The sequence below is a fragment of the Mastigoproctus giganteus genome, chromosome 6, assembly GCF_048544385.1.
Source record: "Mastigoproctus giganteus isolate SK-2022 chromosome 6, ASM4854438v1, whole genome shotgun sequence".
Lineage (NCBI taxonomy): Eukaryota > Metazoa > Arthropoda > Arachnida > Uropygi > Thelyphonidae > Mastigoproctus > Mastigoproctus giganteus.
Window position 1 is genome coordinate 135,256,575 of NC_143580.1, and position 25,767 is coordinate 135,282,341.

Below are 25,767 nucleotides of genomic sequence, written 5' to 3' on the forward strand. Positions count from 1 at the left end.
TGCACCACGCTGAGGACCACATGCCTTCAATACTCAAAAAAATAAAAATACAATTTTTTAGAATTACTATATTTAGTATATAGATAACCTGTTTTGCATCCTACGTTAATTTTTAAATTAAAAATACTTTACAATATTTAAAAAAAATAAACAATAAAACCACAATTTATTATTATATAATTTTTTAGATGACACTTGGCATTGTTTTCTACAAAGTTGTTGTTTGTTATTTTGGTTTTTAGGAGCATTAGCAACTAAGGCCATATTGCTCCGGGATATGCGGTGGTCATTTCCTGACCTTTCCGCATCCTCCGTATTTGATGGTGACGGGCTCGAACCCCGGTCTAATCAAGAAGCGTGTGCTATGCACTGCTGCTCCTTCCCACCTGACTACGGAGGCGCCTTTTCTACAAAGCAGATCATCAAAATTTGATTGAGTGTCTTGAGGTGATGTAATCTTTAATATTGATAATAGAGGTGATCGGTTAATCTTGACCTTTCTGAAGTTTTGTTATTTTTCATCAAAGAAAACAGTTGCTCGCATAAGTATGTGCTCCCGAACATAACCAGTATACTCGTAGCGAAAGATAACATTTTTGGAATTCGATCTGCAGGTAAACAAGTGTAAAAGTCTGGAATTCCAACTTCCGTATATTTTTGCTTTAGCAAAGAGTCACAATGGAAATCAATTAATTCCGTTTGTAGGTTCTCATCAACAATATCAATAGACATAGGCAAAGTAAAAAGACAAAAACTGTAATTCACAGTTTTTGAAATCAGAAAATCTTCATTGAACTCCACTTCTAACAACTTAAATTGGTGTGTATATTCTATAAATTTTAAGTCAGGTGATTTTAACAACAGAGATTGGCAACTTTTAAAATGGGATCAGTTTTCTTTTTCTATTTGTTTGCACCAAACTAATAATTTTTATTTGAAGACATTAATATTATCAAATAACATTGTAACAATGATGTTTTCCTTGAAGTTTAAGGTTAAGTTGGTTAAGATAACTTGTAATGTCAACTGAGAAGGCCAGATTTTTTTTTTTTTTTTTTGATTTGGTAGTTGTTGGCGCATCGGCTTCTGTGACCATATTGCACCTCCCAAAAGTTTTTTTTGCAGTACTTTGATCCAAGCCCGAGGCGGGAATCGAACCCGCGACCTTTGGGTTGCCGGGCAGGTACTTTACCCACTCGGCTAGCCCGGTCGGCTGAGAAGGCCAGATCCTTTATCCATTGCACATCTTTTAATTCAGTACATTCATAATTTTTTGTTTCCAAGAACACCATGATTTCATCCAGCAGCTTGAAGAATCATTTAAAGACTTTATGACTCGAAATCCATCGAACTTCTGTATAATAGGGTAGATCAGTGTGTTCACTTTCTATGTCTTCCAGAAATCAAACAAACTGTCGATGATTAAGTCCAAGTGGTCAAATAAAATTTATAATTTTGGAGACTTTTTTTAGCACGTCAAATATTTAAAACCTCGGAACGTTATACTTGCTGGTGAAAAATGCATTGAAAATGTTCAAAATGATTATTACTATGTTGTTTGCATGTTTCTTTTAGTCTTGCAACGACACCCTTAGTAATGACCGTCATGACAGGCGCGCCATCAGTTGCAAGACAAACCTACTTGTTCGATGGTAATTTATATTTATTCAGAATGTCCATGAGTGCACCAAAAATATCAGCTCCAGTGGTTGTATCATGCAGAGGAATAATTTCTAAAAGCTCTTTACTTACTTTCAAGTTCACATCACATCCACGAATAAAAATGGCCAGTTGAGCAATATCTCGAATGTCTATACTTTCGTCAATTGCAATAGAATAAGCTTCAAATGTGGATATCATTGAATTGAGCTGATTTCTTAAATTCTCAGCTATTTCATCGATCCTACTAGCTACTGTGTTTCTACTTAAGCTTACACTTTTGAAGCTTTTTACTTTCTCTGGACACAACACTTCTGCTACGTTAAATGTTTCTCAACTTATTTATCATAGATTTCTTTATGATGTGTATCATAATGTCTCCTGATATTGTATTCTTTGCAGACTGAAATAGATTTACTACATATTAAGCATACCATTTTGCTCTTTTTCTGGATGTAGTAATAGTCTAGCTCCCATTTCTCTTGGAAGTTACGGTGTTCTTCTTCGATTGTTCTTTTCTTACTCATACTGTATTTTAATTTAATACAAATAAAACACAAAATTAACTGCACACAATTAAAAATATAATTCACGAATATACAACTAAGCAAACACTTTGCTGTCTGTAGTACTCGAAGCTGCAGGTGGAGGCTTAAAAATGAAACATTATGTCCGATTTTTATTCTCTTTTTCGAGCGCTGCATTGAAAATTGCTTAAATGTAAAATTCGAAATAAATTATGTGAAAATAAAAATAAACTTGATTAGTATTTTTTCCCCCATATCTTTTAATAAAAAAAAAAAAGAGAGAGAGAGATTTTCAAGAAATCTCGGTGGGCAGCAGCCTTTTTGTTTGAGGGCCGCAGGCCATGTGTTGACACACGGCTGCTCTAGGAGGATTCCAGATCAACTAGTGTAAAATCTCGCTGCCTTACCCTGTAAGATAGTGTATGGAAGCAATCCAAGTAATGAGCATGCGGGTGGCATTGTCAAGGAGCTTGGTATATTCTTAACACATGTACACCACATCCAAAAAATTCATTACATATACAGCATGTCCTCGCCGCCTTTTCTCACTTCCCATTACAACAAAAATTGTCAAAATAATACAACAAACTTATCTGCAAAAAAGATGTAAACCTCCCAAACACTTCCTTATTCAATTCCCAAAATATACATAGTCTCATTTCTAATCTCAATAATGTCCATTTCTACTTAGTCTGCCAAACCCAATGTACTTTTTCTAACAGAATCCCAGTCATCAGTTGATTCAACAACTGTCCAGATGTCTCACGCAGCCCATACAGCAAATAATTCGGACAACGTCCCAGTTGTACAAATTATTTGCCGTATGATTCCTTTGGCTTCAAAGGTGGTATTTATGCATATGTCAGTTGTAATATTCCCTGTTAAAGACAGTAAATTGGAAGCTCCTCTTTTTTGATCTTCTCTGGTTTTAAATCTCTATACTACATTCTGTCAAATTCATCTGCTGCCTCTATCATTCTCCCAACTCCACTAATCACTTGGAACTCTCTGACTTGCTCTCTTTGAATCACAACTTTCTCTAGTCCAACTTTCTAACAGTGGGGTAATTTTCCTTGGTGATTTTAATGTTTACAAATCCAGCTGGTGGAAATTCTGGGGATTGTGCAATTACTAATGACTTTGCACAGATTGTTCATTTACCTACCAGATTGCCAGACAATCCTAACTACACAGCCAACACGCTAGATCTTTTTCTCTTGGTGTGGTCTCTTTTCTAATGGAGTCTTTTTCTTGTGGCCAATCTCACCCTTGTGTTATCTGGCATTATAAGAATACAAAATGATATGATCTGTGAGATTTTTCTTTTACTTGGTCGGATTACTGTTTCAAATCTTCTGTTGTCAATGCTTGCTCAGATCATGTCAGTGAAATTATTCTTGTAGGAATGGAAACCTTTATCCCACACTCCACTTTAAAATCTCGTCCTTTATCCAAACCTTGATTTTCCAATAAATGTGCTACGGCTGTTCAAAAGAAGAATTTTGCATAAGATAATGGCATGTATCCAAATTTCCAGGTTCATTTTCTGCCTACACCAAAGCTCGTAATAATTGCAAAGCAGTTATTAATCAATCTAAACTAGATTTCAAACAGGCTAAGAGTAGAAAAATTGCTTCTTGTCCAAATGGTACTCGAGCATTCTGGTCTCTTGCCAAAGCTATTGGCTGCATCTTTTGTCCATCTCTGTTCCCAACTATGTTAAAACCAAATGGTTCTGTTGCCACCTCAGCCAAAGATAAAGCCGACCTTCTAGCATCCTTTATTTCTTCCAACTTTGTATTGATGACCTTGGTAAATCACTTCCTGTCATTACCAATACACTACATTCGATGCCTCCTGTGGTCTTCTGTCAAAAGGATTCAGAACAATCTTGATACTAAGAAAGCTCTATGTCCTGATGGTATTTCTCCACTTGAACCTACTCCAATTTCTGTGTCACTTTTTTTCCCTTTTTTTATTCCAAACGTGTTTTCCCTTCTGCTTGGAGATTTGCTCATATCCAACCAGTTCCTAAAAAGGGTGCCAATGCAATTATCACCCCACTGCAGTTACTTCTAATTTTTCTAAATTAATGGAGAAATATATTAGCTGCCAACTAAAAACTAACCAGAAACCTTCCATCTGATCAATGATTGCCAGTATGGATTCAGTCAGCATCGATCCGCTGGTGATATTCTGACTTATGTTCCTGCATATGGACAAATTCAATGGAAATGTTTGTTGAAACTCAACCAGTTGTTCTTGAAATTTCAAAGGCTTTTAATCGTGCTTGGCATAAAGGTGTTCTAAATAAGCCTCCAATTGGGTATCCAGTTTTCTCTCTGACCCTTCACTGTGGGTGATGGTAGATGGCCCTTCTAACTTCTACACTAACGCTGGCATTCCCAAGGTTCAATTCTTTCTCTTACTCTTTTTACTCATATATATTAATGACATACTTCCACTGACTGGAAATTCTATCCATAGTTTTTCTGATGATAGCACATTGTATTCCATCTTCTAGTTTGAGAAACCTTGCCCTGCACAAACAGCTTCAAATTCTTAACAATCCACTACCAATTCCTTAATTGCTGATTTCCAGATAACACTCCAGTGGAGCAAAGATAACTTAGTTGATTTCAATCCTTCTAAAACTCAGTCCTGTCTTATACCTCGCAAAAAGGATTCTTCTGCTCCAACGCTTATCTTCGATGACACTGATTTCTAGGCAAGATCATATATCTCTATTGGGGATTATTCTTCTGTTCTTCCGAATACCCTGACTCCTAATCTCTCTTGGCATAAGCAGATTACAAATATTGTTTCCTTTTACATCTAAAAAAAACTTTTCTTCCAATAACAGCTTTCACTCGGTGCAAATCTGCCCTACCAGGGCATATTGTTTCCACATCTGAGGCTGACTCCCCCCCCCCACACAAAACTTCTCTCAGGCTTCTAGATTCCAGTCAAAAGAGAGCAGTTCGGTTAATTAATAACTCATCTTTAACAAATTCTTTCCGTTCTTTGTCTCATAGATGTTCTGTTTCTGCTGCATGCCTTTTCTATAGATACTTTCATGGGCAATGTTCTGAATTGGCTTCTAAACCGAAAATTCATAATCTATACAAGTAAATATTTATCACCATTTAGTAATTTTTTCCTACTAAATAACATTTAACAAATGAAATTTTTTACACAAATTATATTAAAAAATGTGTATTTTCTATCAAAAAAACTTTAATTTTCTTTCACTATCACCATCCAACCATTTACAGATCAGATTTTCAAAAGGCACTTAGGTTACCGTATTTCCCCATGTATAAGACGCACCTTTTTTCGAAAAATTTGGGGTCTAAAAACTGGGTGCGTCTGATACAGTGGTTGTAGATTTTTTTTTTTTACTTGCATTTCACGCTTTTTCGTGCTTGTTGTCTTTGCTCTCATTGTTTCACACTTGTTACAGATATATTAGGTTACGTTTTGCCATGTTCTGCCCAGAAATGGCTCAGAAAAGATTTTCGTACAGTGCTGAATTCAAGTTGAAAGTGATCCAGTTTGTAAAAGTGAATGGAAATCGTGCTGCTCAACGTAAGTTTGGTCCTTCTCCAACTGAGAAAACAATCAGAGACTGGCTACGGGAAGAAAAAAACCCTCCTGAAAACGCCACGGCAGAAGAAGGCCATTACAGGCAAGTCAGCAAAATGGCCTAATTTAGAGAGGGAATTGAAGATATAGATTGAGGAGCAAAGGGCAATTGGAATTCCTGTGTCCACAAAGATGGTTCAGCATGAGGCAAGAAGAATTGCTGATGAAAAAGAAGTTACTGATTTCAAAGGAGGACACAATTGGTGCTTCAGGTTCATGAAACAGAATGGACTAAGCATGCGTACATGCACCAGACTTGCCCAAAAGATGCCTGAAAGCTTTGAGCAGAAGGTCCTTGAATTTCATCGTTTTGTCATTCAATGTCGGAAGACACATCAGTTTGAGTTGGGACAGATTGCAAATATGGACAAAGTCCCCCTTCAATTTGATGTCCCAAGTAACAGAACTGTTCATAACAAGGGGGTGAAAACTAACTGTGAAGACAAGTGGACATGAAAAGAGCCATTATACAGTTGTTCTAGTTGCTGTGCCAACGGAACCAAGCTGCCTCCTATGCTGATTTTCAAACGCAAAACAATGCCAAAAGACATTCCTCGAGGAGTGATTGTCCATATTCATGACAAGGGTTGGATGGATCAGGATGGGATGAAGATCTGGTTTGAGAAAGTTTGGAGCTGTTGTTGTAATTTGGTTTTTAGGAACATTAGCAACTAAGACCATATTGCTCCGGGAATATGCGGTGGTCATTCCCTGACCTTACCGCATCCTCCGTATTTGGTGGTGACGGGCTCGAACCCCGGTCTAATCAAGAAGCGTGTGCTACGCACCGCTGCTCCTTCCCACCTGGCTACGGAGGCACAAGTTTGGAGCAGGAGACCAGGTGGGCTCTTACACAAACCTGCCCTATTGGTGCTTGATCAGTTCAGGGCACACATAACAAAAAATACAAAGAAGATTGCTGCAGAGCAAAAAACAAAACTTGCCGTCATACCTGGAGACTTGACATCCCGGCTCCAACGACTTTATGTCAGCATTAACAAACCCTTCAAAGCTGCCATGAGAGATGAATGGAACCAATGGATGAAGTCTTCTGGGGACAATTTGACACCAGCAGGAAGAGTGAAGAAACCAACTATAGGAGAAGTTTGTACCTGGGTGAAAAGATCCTGGGATAATACCAAGATTGAGATCATTGTCAAGTCATTTAAGATGTGTGGCATTTCAAATGCCATAGATGGAACTGAGGACGAGGCAATATATGAAGACAGTCATTTGTCATCAGACACAGATGAGGACAAGCTAATGGATGGGAGTTTTGACAGTGATGAGTTGTATGAATTTTATGATGAATAAAACTTGAGTTCAATAACTTTATATAATACATTTTTTTTCAAATTTCGGGCCCCAAAATTAAGGTGCATCTTATATATGGGAAATACGGTAATTAATGACTCATCTCTAACAGAGTCTCTTCACTCTGTCTCAGACTTTCTGTTTCTGCTGCATGATTTTTCTAAGGATGTTTCTAAGGATAACAGTGCCCATACTTCTATGGGCACTGTTATTCCGAACTGGCTTCTATAATTCACCTCTCTCTCTCTCTCTCTCTTTCTTCCAAAGCAGTCTGAACATGTGCGTCAATCAGTCAACATCCTTTTACTATTCAACTTCAAACTTACAGAGCCAACTTTTCTTCTTCCTCATTTATTCTTTCAACTTCCGTTTTCTGGAAAGACCTTACGTATAAGCACATATGTAAGTATTTCCTAAATATGCATTTCATATGCATTTCCTAAAATTATAATTTACAGAAGTTCAAGTCTAATATTAACAAGTATCTTCTTTCATTTTCGTAACCTTCAACTCATGCACAGTACTAAGTACTATAAGTTCTAATACCTCTTACGTTTGGGGTTTTCATAAAAAAAATAAACTAAAATAAAATATTTCTGTTTATAAGCTGTAAAGCTGAGGCAGAGGAGTTAATATTACATTAAACAAACAAAAAACAAGCAAACAAGCAAAAAACAACCTAAAAAGTGTTCACATTACCATTATCTGCATTTTCGACAGAATCCTCTTCTTCCTCCTCCTGAATATGAAATATGGAAATCAAAAGAAGCTGAACCAAATCATTCAGTGGACCCTGAATATCCTTTTCTAACAATGCTTTCTCCATATGCTCTGCGGAAATAATTTCGGACATGTATAGCAAATTCAAAATGCAAATTTCACATTTAACTGCAATGATATAAATGGACATGTTGAGAATGGTACTGCTCACACTTTCACAAGTATAAAATACAACAAGAATTATATAATATACTATTATAAAAATGTGTGGAAAGTTATTAAGTAATCAAAATAGCAAAATTTCAATGGGATGATAACTTAAATTGTTTACACATATTGCATGCAGTACATACATAATCACACCACAGGTCAGAAGTGTCTACTATAAAGTAGAAGCCCTCTTATCCCGAAACCACATGAAACAGGCCCATACCATTGCAAAACTTTATATGTCAAGACACAATTTTAGGAGAAACTGCTCTTTGGGAATACAACTAGCTTGGACTGTGTAGCTCAATTCTTTACCTCACAACACGATCTGTCAGTAGTGAGAGTCAGTTCTGCATATAAGCAGATGCATGACTGCATTAATCTATTGGGTCCTTGAGGTTGCCACAGACATTCTCTCAGATAGGCCAAACAAGCTGCACTTGCTACCTGGGAGTCTAAAACACTGATGGAACTGATATTCGGGTGAAACTCAAGTCAAGTGGACCCAATTTCGGCAAAGTCCGGACGGTCTGTGAGAGCCAAATCTTCTGCTTACACCTTCACGAGGGTGGGACTGTTAGTAATCCTGGGTATAACCTCCATGCACAAGTACATGGTGGGTGACCACCCAGGTGTGAACCAACGTAAGCAGGGGTCGAGGTGTGGCACCCACACCACATGGAGGAATGCCGCCCCACTATGTTACCAGGCGGTACTAGGTGGTAGATGACTTATCAATCGGTGAAATACCACCACTTTGCTTATTGGAGGCTTGAAGTGGTGGAACCTATGTTTAGTCTCTAGAGCTAAGTTCCGGTCAACCCGTCCCTATCTCTTCCATCATGCAGTATGATTAATGACCTTTGAGGTTATGATGAACGTCGTGGCGAGATCCAATATTCCTTACATTTCGAGGGTACAGCTCTAAAACGGAGTTCGTAGGCCGGCCGCTAGTTAGTACACCAGACCGAACCTATTCGTAACTCTCTAGGAGGCTTCCGGATCAGCTAGTGTATAATCTTTTTACCTCTACTCTGCCAGATAGTGACTGGAGGGAGTTCGAGTAGTGTGTATGCGGCGAGCATTGTCGAAGCCACGTTATGTCAAGGATCTGGGTACATTCTTACCACATGTACGCCATATTCAAAAATTTCAATACTTCATACAGCATGTCCCACCCACTTTTCTTACTATTGAATACACCATGAATTGTCAAACTAATAGAACAAGCTTATCTGAGAAAATATCTAACCCTCCCAAGCACTTCCTAATTCATTTCACAAATATATGTGGTCTCAATTATAATCTCAACGATGTCCATTTCCACTTGCAGTCTGCCAAACCCCATGTAATTTTTCTGACAGAATCTCAGTTATCGGTTGATTCAACTAGTGCTCATCTCAGATGCCCAAATTATTCACTGTATGATTCATTTTGCCTCAAAGGTGGTACTTGTGCATACGTCCGTTCTGATATTCCCTGTCAGAGACTTGGCAATTTGGAATCTCCTCGCTTTGCTCTTCTCTGGCTTAAAATCTCTCTACCTCATTGTGTCAAATTCATCTGTTGTCTCTACCGTTCTCCCAACTCCACTAATCACTTGGAGCTCTTTGACTTCCTCTCTTTGCAACTTGACTTTCTCCAGTCCAACTTTCCTTGGTGATTTTAATGTTCACAACTCCAGCTGGCTTCCGTTTTCTAGTCACACCGACCCAGCAGGTCGAGATGCTGAGGCTTTTGCAATTACTAATGACCTAGCACAGATTGTTCATTTACCTTCAAGAATACCAGACAATCCTAATCATACAGCCAACACGCTTGATCTTTTTCTCCCAAATAACCCTTCTAAGTACACGGTCGAAGTGAGAGGTCCTTTAGGCACTTCAGATCACAACTTGGTGATTGTCTCTTCTCCAATTGAACCTTTACCTCATGTTGTTTGGCATTACAAGAATGCAAAATGGGATGACCTGCAAGATTTCTTTTCTTCTTTTCCTTGGTTGGATTACTGTTTCAAAACTTCTGATCTCAACGTTTGCTCAGATCTTGTCAGTGAAATTATTCTTGCAGGAATGGAATCCTTTATCCCACACTCCACTTTAAAATCTCGACCTTTATCTAAACCTTGGTTTTCCAATAAATGTGCTAAGGCTGTTCAAGAGAAGAATGTTGCATATTGTAATTGGCGTGTTTCTAATTCTTCAGTTTCATTTTCTGCCTACACCAAAGCTCGCAACAATTGTAAAGCAGTTATTAATCAGTCCAAACTAGAGTTTGAACAGGCTAAGAGTAGAAAACTTGCTTCTTGCCAAAGCTATTGGCCGCAACTTTTTCCCATCTCTGTTCCCACCTCTGTCCAAACCAGATGGTTCTGTTGTCACTTCAGCCAAGGATGAAACTGACCTGATAGCATCCCATTTTTTCCCAGCTCATGTATTAATGATCTTGGTAAAACACCTCCTGCCATTCCAAACACGCTCCATTCAATGCCTCCTATGGTCTTCCATCAAAAGGATGTTAGAAGGATTTTGATGAATCTTGATGCTAAGAAAGCTCAGGTCCCGATGGTATTTCTCCACTTGTTCTCAAAACCTGTGCTCCTGAACTTACTCCTATTCTTTGCCGCCTTTTTTCACTTTCTTAAAATCAATTAACTGCCAACTCTTAAACTATCTAGAAACCTTCCGCCGATCCACTGGTGATGTTCTGGCTTATGTTACCCATTTATGGACTAACTCAATGGAAAGGTTCGGTGAAACACAAGTAGTTGCTCTTGACATCTCAAAGGCTTTCGATCGTGTTTGGCATAAAGGTCTTCTAAACAAGTTTCCATCTTATGGTTTGCCAACCGTTTTTAGTAATTGGTTATTCAGTTTTCTCTCTGATCACTCACTGAGGGTGATGGTAGATGGCTCTCTATCTTCTAACTTTTCCACTAATGCCGATGTCCCCCAATGTTCAGTTCTTTCCCCCACTCTTTTCCTCTTATATATTAATGAATTTCTTCCATTGACTGGAAATCCTATCCATAATTTTGCCGATGATAGCACATTGAATTCCACTTTCCATTTTGAAAAACCTTGCCCTGTTCAATCAGCTTCAACTTCTCGAATATCTGCTACCAATTCCCTAAATGCCGATCTTCGGGTAATTCTCCAGTGGGGCAAAGACAACTTAATTGATTTCAACCGTTCTAAAACTCAGTCTTGTCTTATATCTCACAAAAAGGATTCTTCTGCTCCTATGCTTATCTTTAGTGACACTCCAATTTCTAGGCAAAATGATATACAGTAATACCCCGAAGTTACGCGATAGGTGGGTCCGACGAAAATCGCTTAAGTCGAATTCGCGTAAGTCGGGGTACAACTTTGCGTATAAATTTTGTTTAAATGGGACCAAGGACTAACAAAAACACTAGTTTAGAAGAAAAATATTAATAAAATTGCTGTTCTTTATACATATTCATACAAAATATGTATTAAAAAAATAAATGACTTACGTAAAAAAGTTATTTCGATGTTGATGGCTTCACAAAATCTAACAAATTCGTCTGACGACACAGCGCCTTTTTTTTTTCACGCAGAATTTCTTCGTAGTAAGCTAATAATTTTTTTACTCCTTGCTTTGTAGCTATAACGCGTTCTTCGTTGAAGTCTGTTTTCTAAAATTTTTAAGCCCTTTACAATTTTAAACCTGTCAAGTTTGCAATTGTCATGTGCTTTTTGCCGTTGCCTCATTTAGGCCTGTAGCACATGCAATATCACGTGGTCTTTCATTTCGCTCAAAGCATTTCACAATTTCATATTTTTTCTCTATCGACAGAGGCGTACTAGCCATAAGCCTTACTGGGGAAACCCCGGTGGGCCGGTGTGATTTTGGCCATAAACCACAGTGAGGCCACTATAAATTTTCCCGAGTAAGAATTTTTGACCTAGTTCGCCTCTGTTTATCGATAATTGCTTTTCTTTTTCTCTCTGAATCTGCAGTGTCTTCACCAGTACGCTTCCTTTTCACACCTTTTAAGTATAAAGCACAATTACAAAACAAGGAGGCACGCTTGATACGCATAAACAAAGCAGCGTGTATGTAGCAACTGAATAAACAACACCATAAAGGCAGAGATACACTATTAACACCTCACATTTCTAGGGGTTACTACCATAAAACTCCAGTTGCGTTTCTGCTAGTGGAATCTGTTATACACTGGTAGTAAACTCGATCTAATTGCATACTGATAGCTGGAATTGTGTTGGTTTTTACGTTATTATGGTGAAATGTGTTTCCCCTTCACTGATATAAAAAACATAAATACATTTTCTGAATCTTCTCTTCATGCCTATCGTGTTGCGTTCGACTGCCATTTCTTGTAAACACAAAGGCGAATCGTGCATAAGCCAATTTGGTTCGTGTTATATTATAAGATATCGTTACCGTATTTATAAATAGTGTATGATCGAATTCGTGTAGTGTAAACACGTGTTATACGAGGACTTGATTGTATACGGCTCGACCGACGCAATCCATTTCTCTCGTGAAAACGATGTGATTTCCGACAAAAGTTGAGCACGAATTCGAACGCACACATATAAATACGATAGCTGGAATACAAATTCTTGTATGTGTGTGCAGCTCATGCGCAGCAAAGTTGAATTTTGTTCATCTTTCGCTCTCATTCTCCACCGTCGCACCGTATATCGATAACATATGAAAAACGACCTTGAAGATAGTAAGAGGCAGTGTTGCCAAACGAAAAAATCAAGAACCGCGTAACTCCAAGTTCGCGTAAGTCGGGGTATTACTGTATCTCTTTTGGGGATTATCCTGACTTCTAATCTCTCTTGGCACAAGCACATTACAAATATTGTTTCCCCTGCATCTAAAAAACTTGGTTTTCTCTTTCGCTTTTGGCGTTACTTTTCTTCCAAACAGCTGCTCACTCTGTATAAATCGCAAATCTGCCCTGCCATGGAATATTGTTCCCACATCTGGGGTAGTGACCCCGAAACCTCTCTCAGGAGTCTTGATTCCATTCAGAAGAGGGTAGTTAGGTTAATTAATGATTCATCTCTAACAGAGTCTCTCCTTTCGCTGTCTCATAGACGTACTGTTTCTGCTGCATGCCTCTTCTACAGATACTTCTATGGGCACTGTTCTTCTGAATTGGCTTCTATAATTCCCGCTCTCTCTCTTTCAAAACAGTCCGAACACGTGCCGCCACCAGCCAACATCCATTTACTGTCCAACTTCAAACTCACAGAACCAAATTTTCATCTTCCTCGTTTATTCAACTGCCGTTTTCTGGAACAACCTTCCTTCATACGTATTTCCTGAAAATTACAGTCTACAGAAGTTCAAGTCCAATGTCAACAAATATCTTCTTTCGTCTACTCAACCTCCAACCCAAGCATGGTACTAAGTACTATAGGTTCTAATACCTCTCGTGCTTGGGGTTTACATTTAAAAAAAAAAAAAAAAAAAAAAAACCTATTATATAAATTAATTTTGTTATTGTTCAACAACAATACTAAACTTATCCCAGTTGTGTTAACTCTCCTAAACTCAGCTCACTAAGAGCAGCTTTCAATTTCCTCTTGTTATCCATTTCAACTATTGATATACTCTAGGGTCATTAATGGTATTCCACTTGGCTTGGAATAAATGGTTGCATTACCCTTGTATTCCAATGGCACACAACAATTGTTCATTGTCTCACTAATTGTGCTGTCTGCAAATGGAAATGTCTGCTATATGAAAACCTATTATTAGATCTCTTGTGAAGGGTTCTAGCTCCTTTTCTCATCCCATTCTGTGACCTCTATCCGTCATATCACCTCTGGAATTTACCATTGACTCCTAGAAGTGAAATATCCCAATAAATGTTGGAGGATGGTTTTAGTTGTGATCAATGGGTAAGTGAATTTAATTTGTAAACTATTGTCTTTGATGGCACCAAGTGCACTATGCTTCCTATTCATCTCATGCTGGAAAAGAGTATTCAAGTAGAAGTTTATCTGATATTAATACATCTACACTGGAGGATAAGAGGACAAATATAGCTAACAGCAGATTTTGTTTTGCAGCATTGTTGCTGGGTACATACAATACCATAGGTACACCAAATGTACAGGATTTTCATCTTTCAATGTCAAATACTTCCAACACACAGATGGCAGACAATGTTGGGTTTATGACCTATCTTGGTCACCAATTCTAATAATAAAACATGTACATACACGCATGCAATAACACTTCCATGTAAAAGCCAGTAATTCGTCTTTGATTTTATGATGTAAAAATTCCACAGGTGCAGCAGAAGAGATTTGTTGACATACCAATGAAAAGATAATCTGGAAAATAACACACAATGTTAATGATAAATTCACAATTAAGAAACCTACAATGCTTCTTTCACTATTAGAAAATATAGTAACATACTCCATATGTCAACTCACATATACAGTATATTATTAATTATACAGTGCACCACGACATACGCAATGCAATATTTTGAAAGCTAACATGTAGGGATAAAATTACTGCTTTCAAAACTTGGTTTGTCAAGCGTATAAATTTAATATGAAGAAATGTCACTAAATAACCAAATTATACATACCAAGTGAAAATCCCTGTGGAAATGAATCTTTTAAATGAATAAGATCCCCGAACACATGGCAAAATTCAAGGACAAGAAGGACATCACCAAACAGATCCTGTGGAATACTGCATTCTATAGGTGTTGCGAGTGGAAGATCCTAATAAAATACATTCTACTCAATAAACTGGCAGTGTTAAATGAAGTATAAATACTTAATTTAATGAAGTATAAATATAAATCCTTCCCAGTTATCAACTTAACTTTCAAAACTACAACAAAGTCAATGATATTATGAAATACTTGATTTCAGAGATTAATGCTGGCAATATAAAACAATCTTAAAATTATTTTAATATATACTATTGAGCTTCGCCCCCTACTCGATGCTTTTGATAAAATCAAATACTTACAGAAGCTTTTGAAACGGTGTGTCTCACTTCCTCAGCTATGAACACTTAAATACATTACGTATGGATATGTAACGTATTTATGTATAATGATAAATGAAGCACGTACACACAAGGTTTATCTAGCATGACCACACTAAAACAGAAGCTTGTTTTACCATAGTAAAACAAGCTTCTGTTATGTATTTTAGTATTTGTTACGTATTACCACGTAACGCACATTCCTCTTCTCCCATTGGCTGAATAAATATCACTAGGAGGAAAATTATTTTAATCCAGAGAAGGATATGTAAAAAAAAAATCTTATTGTACACTATCATTTAACCTCGGTCACATTAAGCTAATAGTTTCCAACATTTATCCAAATGGTGCCCCTTAACTTATCAAACTACTTTATCCCCAACTCCCAAAATTTGTGATACTGCTATGGCAAGCCTTGTGTGAGTTAAACCTCTGTACACTTTCACTGGCTACCTTCCATTAAATTATTTAACCATGTCTTCCAGATATGAGTCAATCTATTAAAAATTGGTTGGCTTTCCCCATCTGTGTGTATATAAAGAACACTTTTTTTTCCCTTTTTTTTTTAAATAAACTTATTTAAAATTTCATGTTTTAGGTTTAAACGTTACTTCACATGTGTGGGCCTACTATAGTAAGATTTTCACTATCAGATGGCTCTGTGGAGACAAAAATTTATTTTTTCTTGGAATTTTTAAAATTGCAATAATGAAAGCTTTATATATCTAAGTGCTTTTAAATATCCATTGGTTCTTATTCTGACCTCACTACCCAAAATTAGAATGAAATTGCTGCTAAAAAAAAAAAAAAAAAAAAAAAACACTCCCAGCTATTATTTTTAATGTAATAATATTCTCTTTATTCATTTATGATTGATTTTAATTTAATTAATTTATAAATCTCAATTCTAGAAAATTTTGGATTTCTCAAACTAGTATTAGACAACTGATGGACACAACTCCTCTTTTGATTTTCAAAATTTGATATCTATCATCATCATCATCAGCCATTTTCAATCCATTTACTACCCACAAACTCATGAATTTCATCTATCCATCTCCGCCTTTGTCTTCCAGATTTTCTTCTAGCTCCTCTTGGATACCATTTTGGTATTTTCGTAGTCCATCTGTCATCATGTCTTCGAGCTATGTGTCCTGCCCAAGACCATTTTAGTTCTTTAGTTTTGATAAGAATGTCCTTTACTTGAGTGTTTGCTGCCTAATCCATGTGTTTCTCTTCTTATCTAACAGTCTGATTCCCAATATAATTCGTTCCATTCTTCGCTGTGTAGTTCTCAGCTTCTCTTCCATTCTTTTGGTGAGTGCCCAAGTTTCACTTCCATAAGTCATGGTGGGAAGTATACATTGGTTCATTATTTTACGTTTCAGACAAACTGGGATATTGCTCTTCAGTATATGACTATATTTCCTGAATGCTATCCATCCAAAATTTATTCTTCTCTTGACTTCCAGCCATTTATCATTATTACAGCTAATAACTTGTCCCAGATAAGTATATGACTCCACCTTTTCAATTACTGCTCCTTCAATCATTATTTCCCTTTCTGTGGCATACCTGTTGATCATTACTTTTGTTTTAGCCATATTCATCTTTAGTCCAAAATCCTTACTAACTGTGTATAACTGATTAAGATTTTCCTCTAATTCTTTGGGATTGTGGCTTATGACCACAATGTCATCTGCAATTCGTAAATGGTTTAGGTACTCTCCGTTCACAGTGACTCCTTTCTGTGACTAGTCTAATCTTCTGAAAGCTTCCTCAAGGGCAGCAGTAAACAGCTTCGGAGATATTGTGTCTCCTTGTCAAACTCCTTTCTCAATTTTAAATTTCCTACTGTCTTTGTCTAGTCTAATAAAGGAGGTAGCACTCTCATATATTTTCTTCAAAATCATAATATATGGGGTATCTAGGCCTTGTCTTTGCAGTGCCCGAAACATTGCCTTATGCTGTATGGAGTCAAATGCCTTTTCATAATCCACAAATGCCAGGCATAATGATGTTTTATATTCATTTGCTTTCTCCATTAACTGTGATATTACGTGAAGGTGATCCATAGTTGAGAATCCTGTCCTAAAGCCAGCTTGCTCTTTCAGTTGATTCTCATCAAGTATTCTTTCTAATCTGTTAGTAATGACCCTTGTGGACAACTTGTAGATGTGGGATAACAAGCTAATTGGTCTATAATTTCCAGTTTCTGATTTATCTCCTTTCTTATGCAGCAAAACTATGATTGCATTATTCCACTGCTTAGGCGTCATACCTTTTCTAATGCACTTTGTGAAGAGCCTTGCCAGTTTGTGTTGTCTCTTTCTCCCAATTTTAACAACTCTACAGTAACTTCATCTTCCCCCGGGGCTTTCTGATTCTTCATTTTCTTCAATGCATGTTCTACCTCATCAGGAAGAATATTGGGTATGTCGTATGTGCTGTTACTTTGCAATCCATCTTCCCCACTGCTAGCATCATTCCCCTGCTCCTTGTATAATTCTCTATAGTAGTCTTCTGCTTTTGAATTATGCCTTCTCTGCTGTTTATAAGTACACCATCGCTATTCTTCAGTTTCAGTATCATTTGTCTTTCTGTATTACTGCTCATGGCTGCTGATTTAAATCCTTTGTTTTCCCTTAATGCTTGTTCTACTTTTCTTGTGTTAAATCTAATGTCCTCTCTGAGTCTCTTTCTAATGGCTTTGCATAACTCAGTATACTCGATTTTCTCTCTGTCAGTGTTTTTCTTGCTTTTCATTTGTTGTCTTCGGTTCATCATGACAAGTGTTTCTTCACTAACATCTATCAACACTGTGCCAATTATTAGTTGGAAAAACAAAAAAGAGATAGAGGATATACTCGAAGATTTCAAAATAAACTGTATGTTAACACATTACTCTTAATGTACAAATCAAATCACACAGTAAAATCAGATTACAACAAACAACTTGGGGGTACACATATCTTCATTATAATGGATATTGCTAGAAATTATTTCAGAAGGATTATTTGTATAAATAAATCTTACCACACATTAATATATACAATTAGTAATTTCTGCTTCATTTTACTAAACCATCACTTTAATATCAATAATAAATAAAATTTTTAAATACATGTACCATAAAAGTTAAAATTCAGGGTGGGCCATGTGTCAATTTACCAAAAAAATAATTTGCATAATTTAAACCTTGAAGTTAATTTCCTTCCCATATTACTTTATTAATATCACATTTAAATTGTGCAATATTTAACAAATTGAGCAAACTGTTTTCAGTAATTTACTTTTTAGAAAACTGCTCTCTTCTTGGTAAACTGACACATGGCCAAAACTGCATTTTATTAAGTGTTATTTTGAAGGAATATTTTATTTATAAGAAATACTGCAATTCAGGAATAAACTTAATCTTACATCATCTGTTAATCGTTCCCCACCACTAGTCTGCAGAAGGGAGGAAATCATTCTGCCATATCTTTTAATTTTAAAACTCCTCCCCAAAAGAATGCTTCCATAGCCATACACCACATGATGAGTTACACAGTGGCACTTCTAATTTTCCAATATAAAGTTTTCTGTTCCCTGTTGTACATTTTAGCACAGGCTGACTTCAAATTTTGTCAAACAATTTTAACTCAAATGAGAGGGGGGGGGGAATTCTTTTAGGAAGAGAAGTCAGCAGCAACTAGGAAAAATTTTTATAGGAAATTTTCTTTAAAATAGTGTTTGATGTGATGGGATTTCACTTTTTTTTTTTTTTTTAAATGTATGAAATAAAATTTGTAAACACATATATACAAGTACTCTGGAAAGGGCTAAATGTTCACATCTCAATTTTTAAGTTTTAGTATTAGTTGTAGCAAATGATGCAATAAAGCAAGCTTATAAATCATCATTAGCAAAACACATCACCTTTCCATCCTCTCCAATAACTGGACTACTAATATACCTTCGTCAATATCATTAATATCGACGAAGGTATATTAGTATAATATAGCCCAATATACTTTCGTCAATATCATTAATAAATATAGAAAACAACAATTTTTATCGCAGCAATTTTGATAAGCTTTCTCATTCTCTGGAGTTTTCCGCACCGATTAATAGGTTTTGAAGAGCTCTACCTCCTAGTGGTTTGGGCTGGGCAGAGTGAGCTGTTTTGGGATGCTTTTACTAAATTTCACATTGGTTTTTGGCTTCGGATTGATTTTGTCAAGCTCGGATAGAGTTGATTGTTTCTGTTGTGTTTGTACTAACATTTTTCTAATTTTAGAGTTATGGTTACTAGAAGAAGGAAGGCTCCCTAGCCAGAGCCTATTCCTGTTGAAGTTTCTGAGCCTTCAGAAGAGGAGACAGAAGATCAAGGTGCTGCTGTGAGTGGGGTAGTGTTGACAAAAGAGCAAGACCTGATGGGTTTTGAAGATATTATACAGACCAGAAGTCAATTTTGAGAACTGGTTCTGTAAAAGAAGCTAGAACCTTCAGATGCAAACTCGTTCCTATATTTGTGGGACAAGATGAAGGTTTTGGATTAATCAAGAGAATAAGATTCTAAATACAAAGTTAAAACTTCCTGTGAGACCTCAACTTCAGGAAAGGACTTATGCTGATGTGGTTAGGCCTCTGGATGAGGATAAACCCAGTTTCAAAGACAATAATCAGACAGATTTTCAAACAGTGACCAGGTAAAGGAGGAGCTGGTTGATAGTCTCAGATCAGCTCTTCCAACTGCCAGTACCGTGACAGTTAGACCAATTAGATACCGCTGAGTTGCAGCAGATGATATCTCAAAGAACGTCGAGTATGCCCAAGTACAGCAGCTGGAGCAGACCATCCACGTTGTGTTTGACATCGATCCCAAAGTCATTAAGGAACATTTTCTTGAAGAACTCTAGCAACGGAATTTGGTTGACTGCGAAATTCCAAAGGACAGAGTTTTGACTGATGTTGCTATATTAGCTTGAAATAAAGCCCGTAGTTCAGCTTACAGGAGCCACACAGCAAATCCTGTTGGCTCGGACCAGAATATTCATAGATTGGGGGGGTCCCACCGAGGTGCATGACCTACTAGCACCAATGCAGTGTGATAAATGTATGGCGTTTGGTCATGTTGCCAAACATCGTCAAGCTGAAGAGTTCTGTGGCTAATGTGCCAGGAGAGGTCATACATTCAAAAACTGTACCAAACGTACAGACACACATAGGTGCTTACGAAGGAAGTCCCCCTCTGCCCGTGCAGCAGTGGACATGTCCAGATTATGTAAGAGTGACATATTCTCCGCAGAAGAACTGATTATAGAGATTAATAGCTCCTGCTGCATTGTGGTCCCCTCTGCTGTAAGCTATATGGAATGATTCAGATACTACAAGATATTGACCTCATTGGCGGATGGCCGCAGAAGCCAGATCAGTAAGTTTTATCTACGTTGTGTGCTGGTGGCCTGCTCGTGTGTGCACCTACATTGTGTTGTGGTGGATGATTAACCATACACAGATTATGTTAAAATGGGGTGATTCCCCCTTACGAGTTTAAATCACTAATTATTTAATTATGGATTTATCTGACAGGATGTCAGTGGTTTTCTAGATGGGGCGACCTACCTCCTCATGGTGGGAGGAGATGTCATCCCTGCCGCAAGGCTAATAGCTGTTTCTTTAAGTTATTGTTATTTAGTCAAAGTCAACTCTAGTTGTTGCTATAAATTAACCAGTCAAGGTTAAAAACAGTCACACTATTAAAAACAAGCGGCATGCGGGCGAAAGCCCAGGTGGCTATCTATCCGAGTTTGACAAATGACTGCCAAATTTGTATCATCTGCAGACTCAGACATCATGCCTGATATACCCTCATCAATATCATTAATAAATATAGAAAACAACAATAGCCCAGCAATGAACCCTGGGGAACTCCACTAATAACATCAGTCCATAAAGAGCAGTGTCCATTAATAACCACTCTTTCTTCTCCTACCCAACCATCCTTTTTAACCACAGAAGTAACTTGCCCTTAATGCCACAGTGCTCCAATTTGTACATCAGTCCTTTATTTACAACAGTATCAAAAACTTTTCTGAAATCTAAGTACAGTTGTGCCCTTGTATCCACCGAATCCGCTGATTCAGTTACCCATGGTTAACCACAGAAAAAAAAAAAAAAAAAAAAAAACAACTTAACATGTACTACTCGTGTATCCAATACGATGCCTCCCTTTATTTTTTACGATGTTGATTTTAAATCTAACAGCTTTCCTTTGTCGCATATGGCTTGGTCACCAACATTATGATTCTTTAGAGATTTAACGGATGCACTGTTTTCAAACTTTTGAATAATTTCAAGTGTTTGTTTAGTTTGAAAGCACAATTCTTCCACCTGGATATCCTTCTGCATTTTGCGACTTAATGCTACATGAGACAATGCAATTTCTGCACCAGAATTTTGGAAAAATTATAACATACGAGTGGCCATTTGAAACATTCCTGCAGCATGGGAAGAAGTGACAACCAGCAATATGAGAGAAGTTTGGAAGCATCTTTTACCCCACTGCACAAACGATTTTACTGGTTTAAGGATGCAGTTCAAAAAGTTATTGAAGATATAACTAATATTGGTAACGACCTTTGTTCCAAAGGCTTGGATATTGCTAATGTTTGAGAACCACTGAATTTGCATTCAAAACAGCTAAGTGACAATGACTTCCTTCAAATAGAGGAACAGCGTGCGTACGAATAAGCTGAAGAAAAAGAGTGTGAGCCAGATGAAAATGAGACCGCAAAGGAGATAATGGTAAAATCTTTCATATTGCAGAGAACCTCAAACAAAAAGGTAATGGATGTTGATCCTAACATCAAAAGAATCATGTTATTTTGCCAGGGCCTAAAGAAGCTTGTTGCCAGCTATGGGAAAGTGTATGATGAAAAAAAGAAAGCCAACACTGTTCAAACAACTGTGTTCAAATATTTCCGTAGCGAATAGTTTCTTCATTATGTAATAAACATTTAATTCTATAATTATTTTTATCTTTTACATGGTATACAGTTAAAAAGTTATTTAAAAGGTATTTTTAAAATTCTTTATGGACATTCCTGAAGGTGACGGACCAATTATAATTTTTCCCATCGATTATTATATTCGATTAATGCGTTTCCGTTTTGCACAATGTGCTCACAGGACGAATTAATTGTGTTAATTGAGGCCAGCCTGTATTTTTTAAATCCTCCTATGTGAAAAGTATATTTTTCTCTGAAGCATGTTCACTGTCATTCTCACAAAATAGGGTGCATATATAAAGTGGCTTAAAGTTGGTAAATCATGTATTTTGTACCATTAACAATCAGCTAATTGTACAAAAAGGATATTTATAGACATCTATCCAAAAACAGGTTTAACTTTACCAGAATCAGGAGAGAATCCACAAGAATCACAACTGATATTTCAGAGGACAAATACATAGAACAAGCAGTAGATGTAAAATTCATAATGACATCAATCTAAAGATAACTGGCTAAATTTCTTTATATGATACAGTTAGTCAAATATTTTTTGATTATCATTTATTAACCTAGCTTACTTACTATTAAGTCATCACATTCAAGATCATCTCGTGGTTTGCTCCACTCCATCATATATTCAACTAAGAGCTTTTTTTCTTCTTTCTTCTTCTCTCTTTCCTAGAGATAAAATAGTGACAAAAAGAGTACAAGTCTTTGACTTATCAGTTCACATGAACTGATCTGGAAATTATGCAAGCAAACTGACAAATTAAAATCTGGATTATGTATATATCAGTAGAGGGAACAACCCAGAGAAAGTTAGCATGTACCAACTCCTACAGAAGTGAAAGGCATAAAAAGAGGGATAAACTTGGATCCCCCTGCCTAATTTTTATTTCATCCATTTTTTAAACATCAGATAAACAATTTTGGATACAGGGAATTTCAATTACATTTTTCGTATCACCAGTTAAAAAAAAGAAAAAAAAAGTAGATTTTATTAAATTAAAACTTTTTAACATTACTTCAGTTATCAGATAAATTAATGCAAAACGATTATACCAGAATACAATAAATCACATTAAACACAATCAACATTAAATAAGAAAATAAAATTCATCTGTGCTACATGACAGTGCATTATTATTAAGTAGTTAGTTCAATAAGCAGGGGGGGGGGGAGCTGAATGTTTCTTTAAATTATTCTTCAATCTAATCTTAAAAATCGCAGAAGAGGAAACTCAAGAGCAATCGTTTTTAGTAATTCCTATCTTCTATCTTTAATTCATAGAATCTCAATTTTATAACTTAAACTGCTTTTTTTCACTATTTATTTTCTTAAACATTCCAAAAACTGCACTGCATCCAGGTCCTTGTCTCTCTGCTGAAAAATCACGATCGGATAAGTTAGTAAAAGAAACTGCTTTTTCTATGCTTATGGTATAAACAGTAGACTATTTCCTGGGATAGAGGGTAAAAAAAAAAAAAAAGTTCCTGGATAATCAATTTCCCATTAATTTCCCGGTTAATCCAAAAATACAGTCAATCCTCGACATACGTAAGAGATACGTTCCAGGACTTTTTACACAAGTCGAGTTTTATGTAACTCGGGAAAGCCTAATAAAATATTGCCACTATATCCCTGATATGCCAAAATTACAAAAACCACATAATATCCTAAGAAGAATGAAGAAAAATAGTTATATATTTTTAATTAGTTCAATTAAAAAAACTTTATTTGGGGACAGCGGTGAAGTAGCCAGAGTGGCACATAAGAAAAAAAAGAAAACATAAAAAGGCATGTTATTGTAATATAAAAACTGATATACAGCAGGCCCCCGTTATAACGCGGTTCGCTATAACGCTGTTCTTATATTATAACCCGTATCTGACTATAACGCTCTTTTACAGATTGCATTTTTGGCATATTTAACGAAATCATTTCATTTGATGGAGTCGATAGTTTAAAAATGAATATCAAAACAGCATTAAAACGTTTCCCACACCGACTTGAGAAATTTTCCCACGCTCAGTGATATTTTCTCGCACGCTAATTTAATTGCAGTACAGTGACTTGTTACGTAGTTCCGAGATCAAAATTTAAAAAAATGATCAAGTATATTGCTTGTAATATTTGCGTTATATGCATTTATCCGAGGTCTAGTCATCACTCAGTACAGTATTAGACATTGTGCGTAACGGACAGTTTACTCGAACATTGTATCATAATTAATGCAACCAACGCAGTCACATATTCGAAGAGTTAATAATGGCGGATAAGAATGAAAAAGCAACAACGTCTGGATGCAGTACAAAGACTATAAATGTAAGAAAAAGACTGAATTTGAAAATTAAATTAGACATTTTGAAGCGAATCGATTCCTGTCAAAGACAAGCGGATGTGTGCCATAATTAGGACTTGCAAGTTTAACTGTAAGAACAATTACAAAAAAAATAAAGAATTAATTTTAGCAGTGGGAAAGATAGCTGTTCCATTGCAAGCAACTAGGGTTAGGCCGGCTATTGGGATTTTATTGGAGATATCCAATGCAGAATTCAGTTAAGTTAAATATTAACAAAAAAAAAAAAAAAAAAAAGAGAGAGAGAGAGAGAGAGAGAGAGAGATTAGCCAATATGATGATCTAAAGAAAACTCACCTAAAAAAAAAAAAAAAACGTGGAACCATTTAAAACTAGTAAGGGCTGGTTGAATAGATTTAAAATCCAGGGAGAAGTCGCAATTGCAGATTAAGGAGCCGAAACTTTCAAAAAAGAACCTTGTTAAAATTATTGAAGAGGAATATTATGTGTTATACTTCTCAAGAAGTTTCATATTGAAAGAAGAAGAAAAAAACATGCCAGGTTTCAAAGCGGCGAAGGATCGGTTGATTTTATTGTTGGGTGATAAACTTTGCGGGGATTTAAAATTAATACCCCTTTTAGTTTATTTGGAAGAGGGCCAAAGTTCAATCCAAAATCGACACATTTTCCTTGATTAAATTCATCAATTAAATTAAATCAATTTAGATCAATCAAATTCATGGTTTTAATTGGAATTTTAAGTTTAATATTGATACGTAAGTAGTTACCAGATAATTATATACATATGTAATGCAGAATATTTTGTGTGTACAAATATTTGAATATTAAATACTTTGACCCACATTTGTGCATTTTTTTCATTACCGTTTATTATTGATTAGGAAATATCCTATGGCACCGACCGCAACTCACAAATACATATGTGACCTTATGGGAATTTGGCACTCACTTAGCGCGGATTCACTTAGCGCTCTGTTTTTCCGGAACGAATTATCAGCGTTGAGCGGGGGTCACCTGTATATTTCATAGCCTTGGTTACTATAGTTGACTTCATTGGTGCCGACTGCTTCTCGTATTCTGTCTTTCTCCTTTATTACTGTGTTCACCATTGTCATAGTACTGCTGTCACTTATTCTCTCAGTTGGCAACGTGATAACAGTCAAAATTAAATTTTCTGAAAAGAACTTCACAGGGTTTAATGCAAAAACTCACTATTATCACCCAACGCGAGCTCACATTTTACTAAAGCACATTTCTGGAGGTCACTGCCATAAAACAATAAAAAAATTTGCACTTTAGGGGTTATTGGGCTTTTATGTTAGTGTAATTCATTATAAACAGGTAGTAAACTTGA

At 36.4% G+C, this 25,767-nt stretch overlaps 1 protein-coding gene across 1 annotated transcript in view; it reads right to left on the reverse strand.

Moving 5' to 3' along the window:
* The window catches only part of Acf (ATP-dependent chromatin assembly factor large subunit), a 373,562-nt gene that overhangs the window by 217,505 nt on the left and 130,290 nt on the right, over positions 1–25,767 (reverse strand). The window contains exons 8-10 of the mRNA XM_090376504.1: positions 22,676–22,771; positions 14,689–14,827; positions 7,845–7,976 (exon numbers count right to left, since the gene is read on the reverse strand). Of these exons, the coding sequence (XP_090232630.1) occupies positions 7,845–7,976; positions 14,689–14,827; positions 22,676–22,771 (367 nt within the window). The remainder of the gene's footprint in view (positions 1–7,844; positions 7,977–14,688; positions 14,828–22,675; positions 22,772–25,767) is intronic.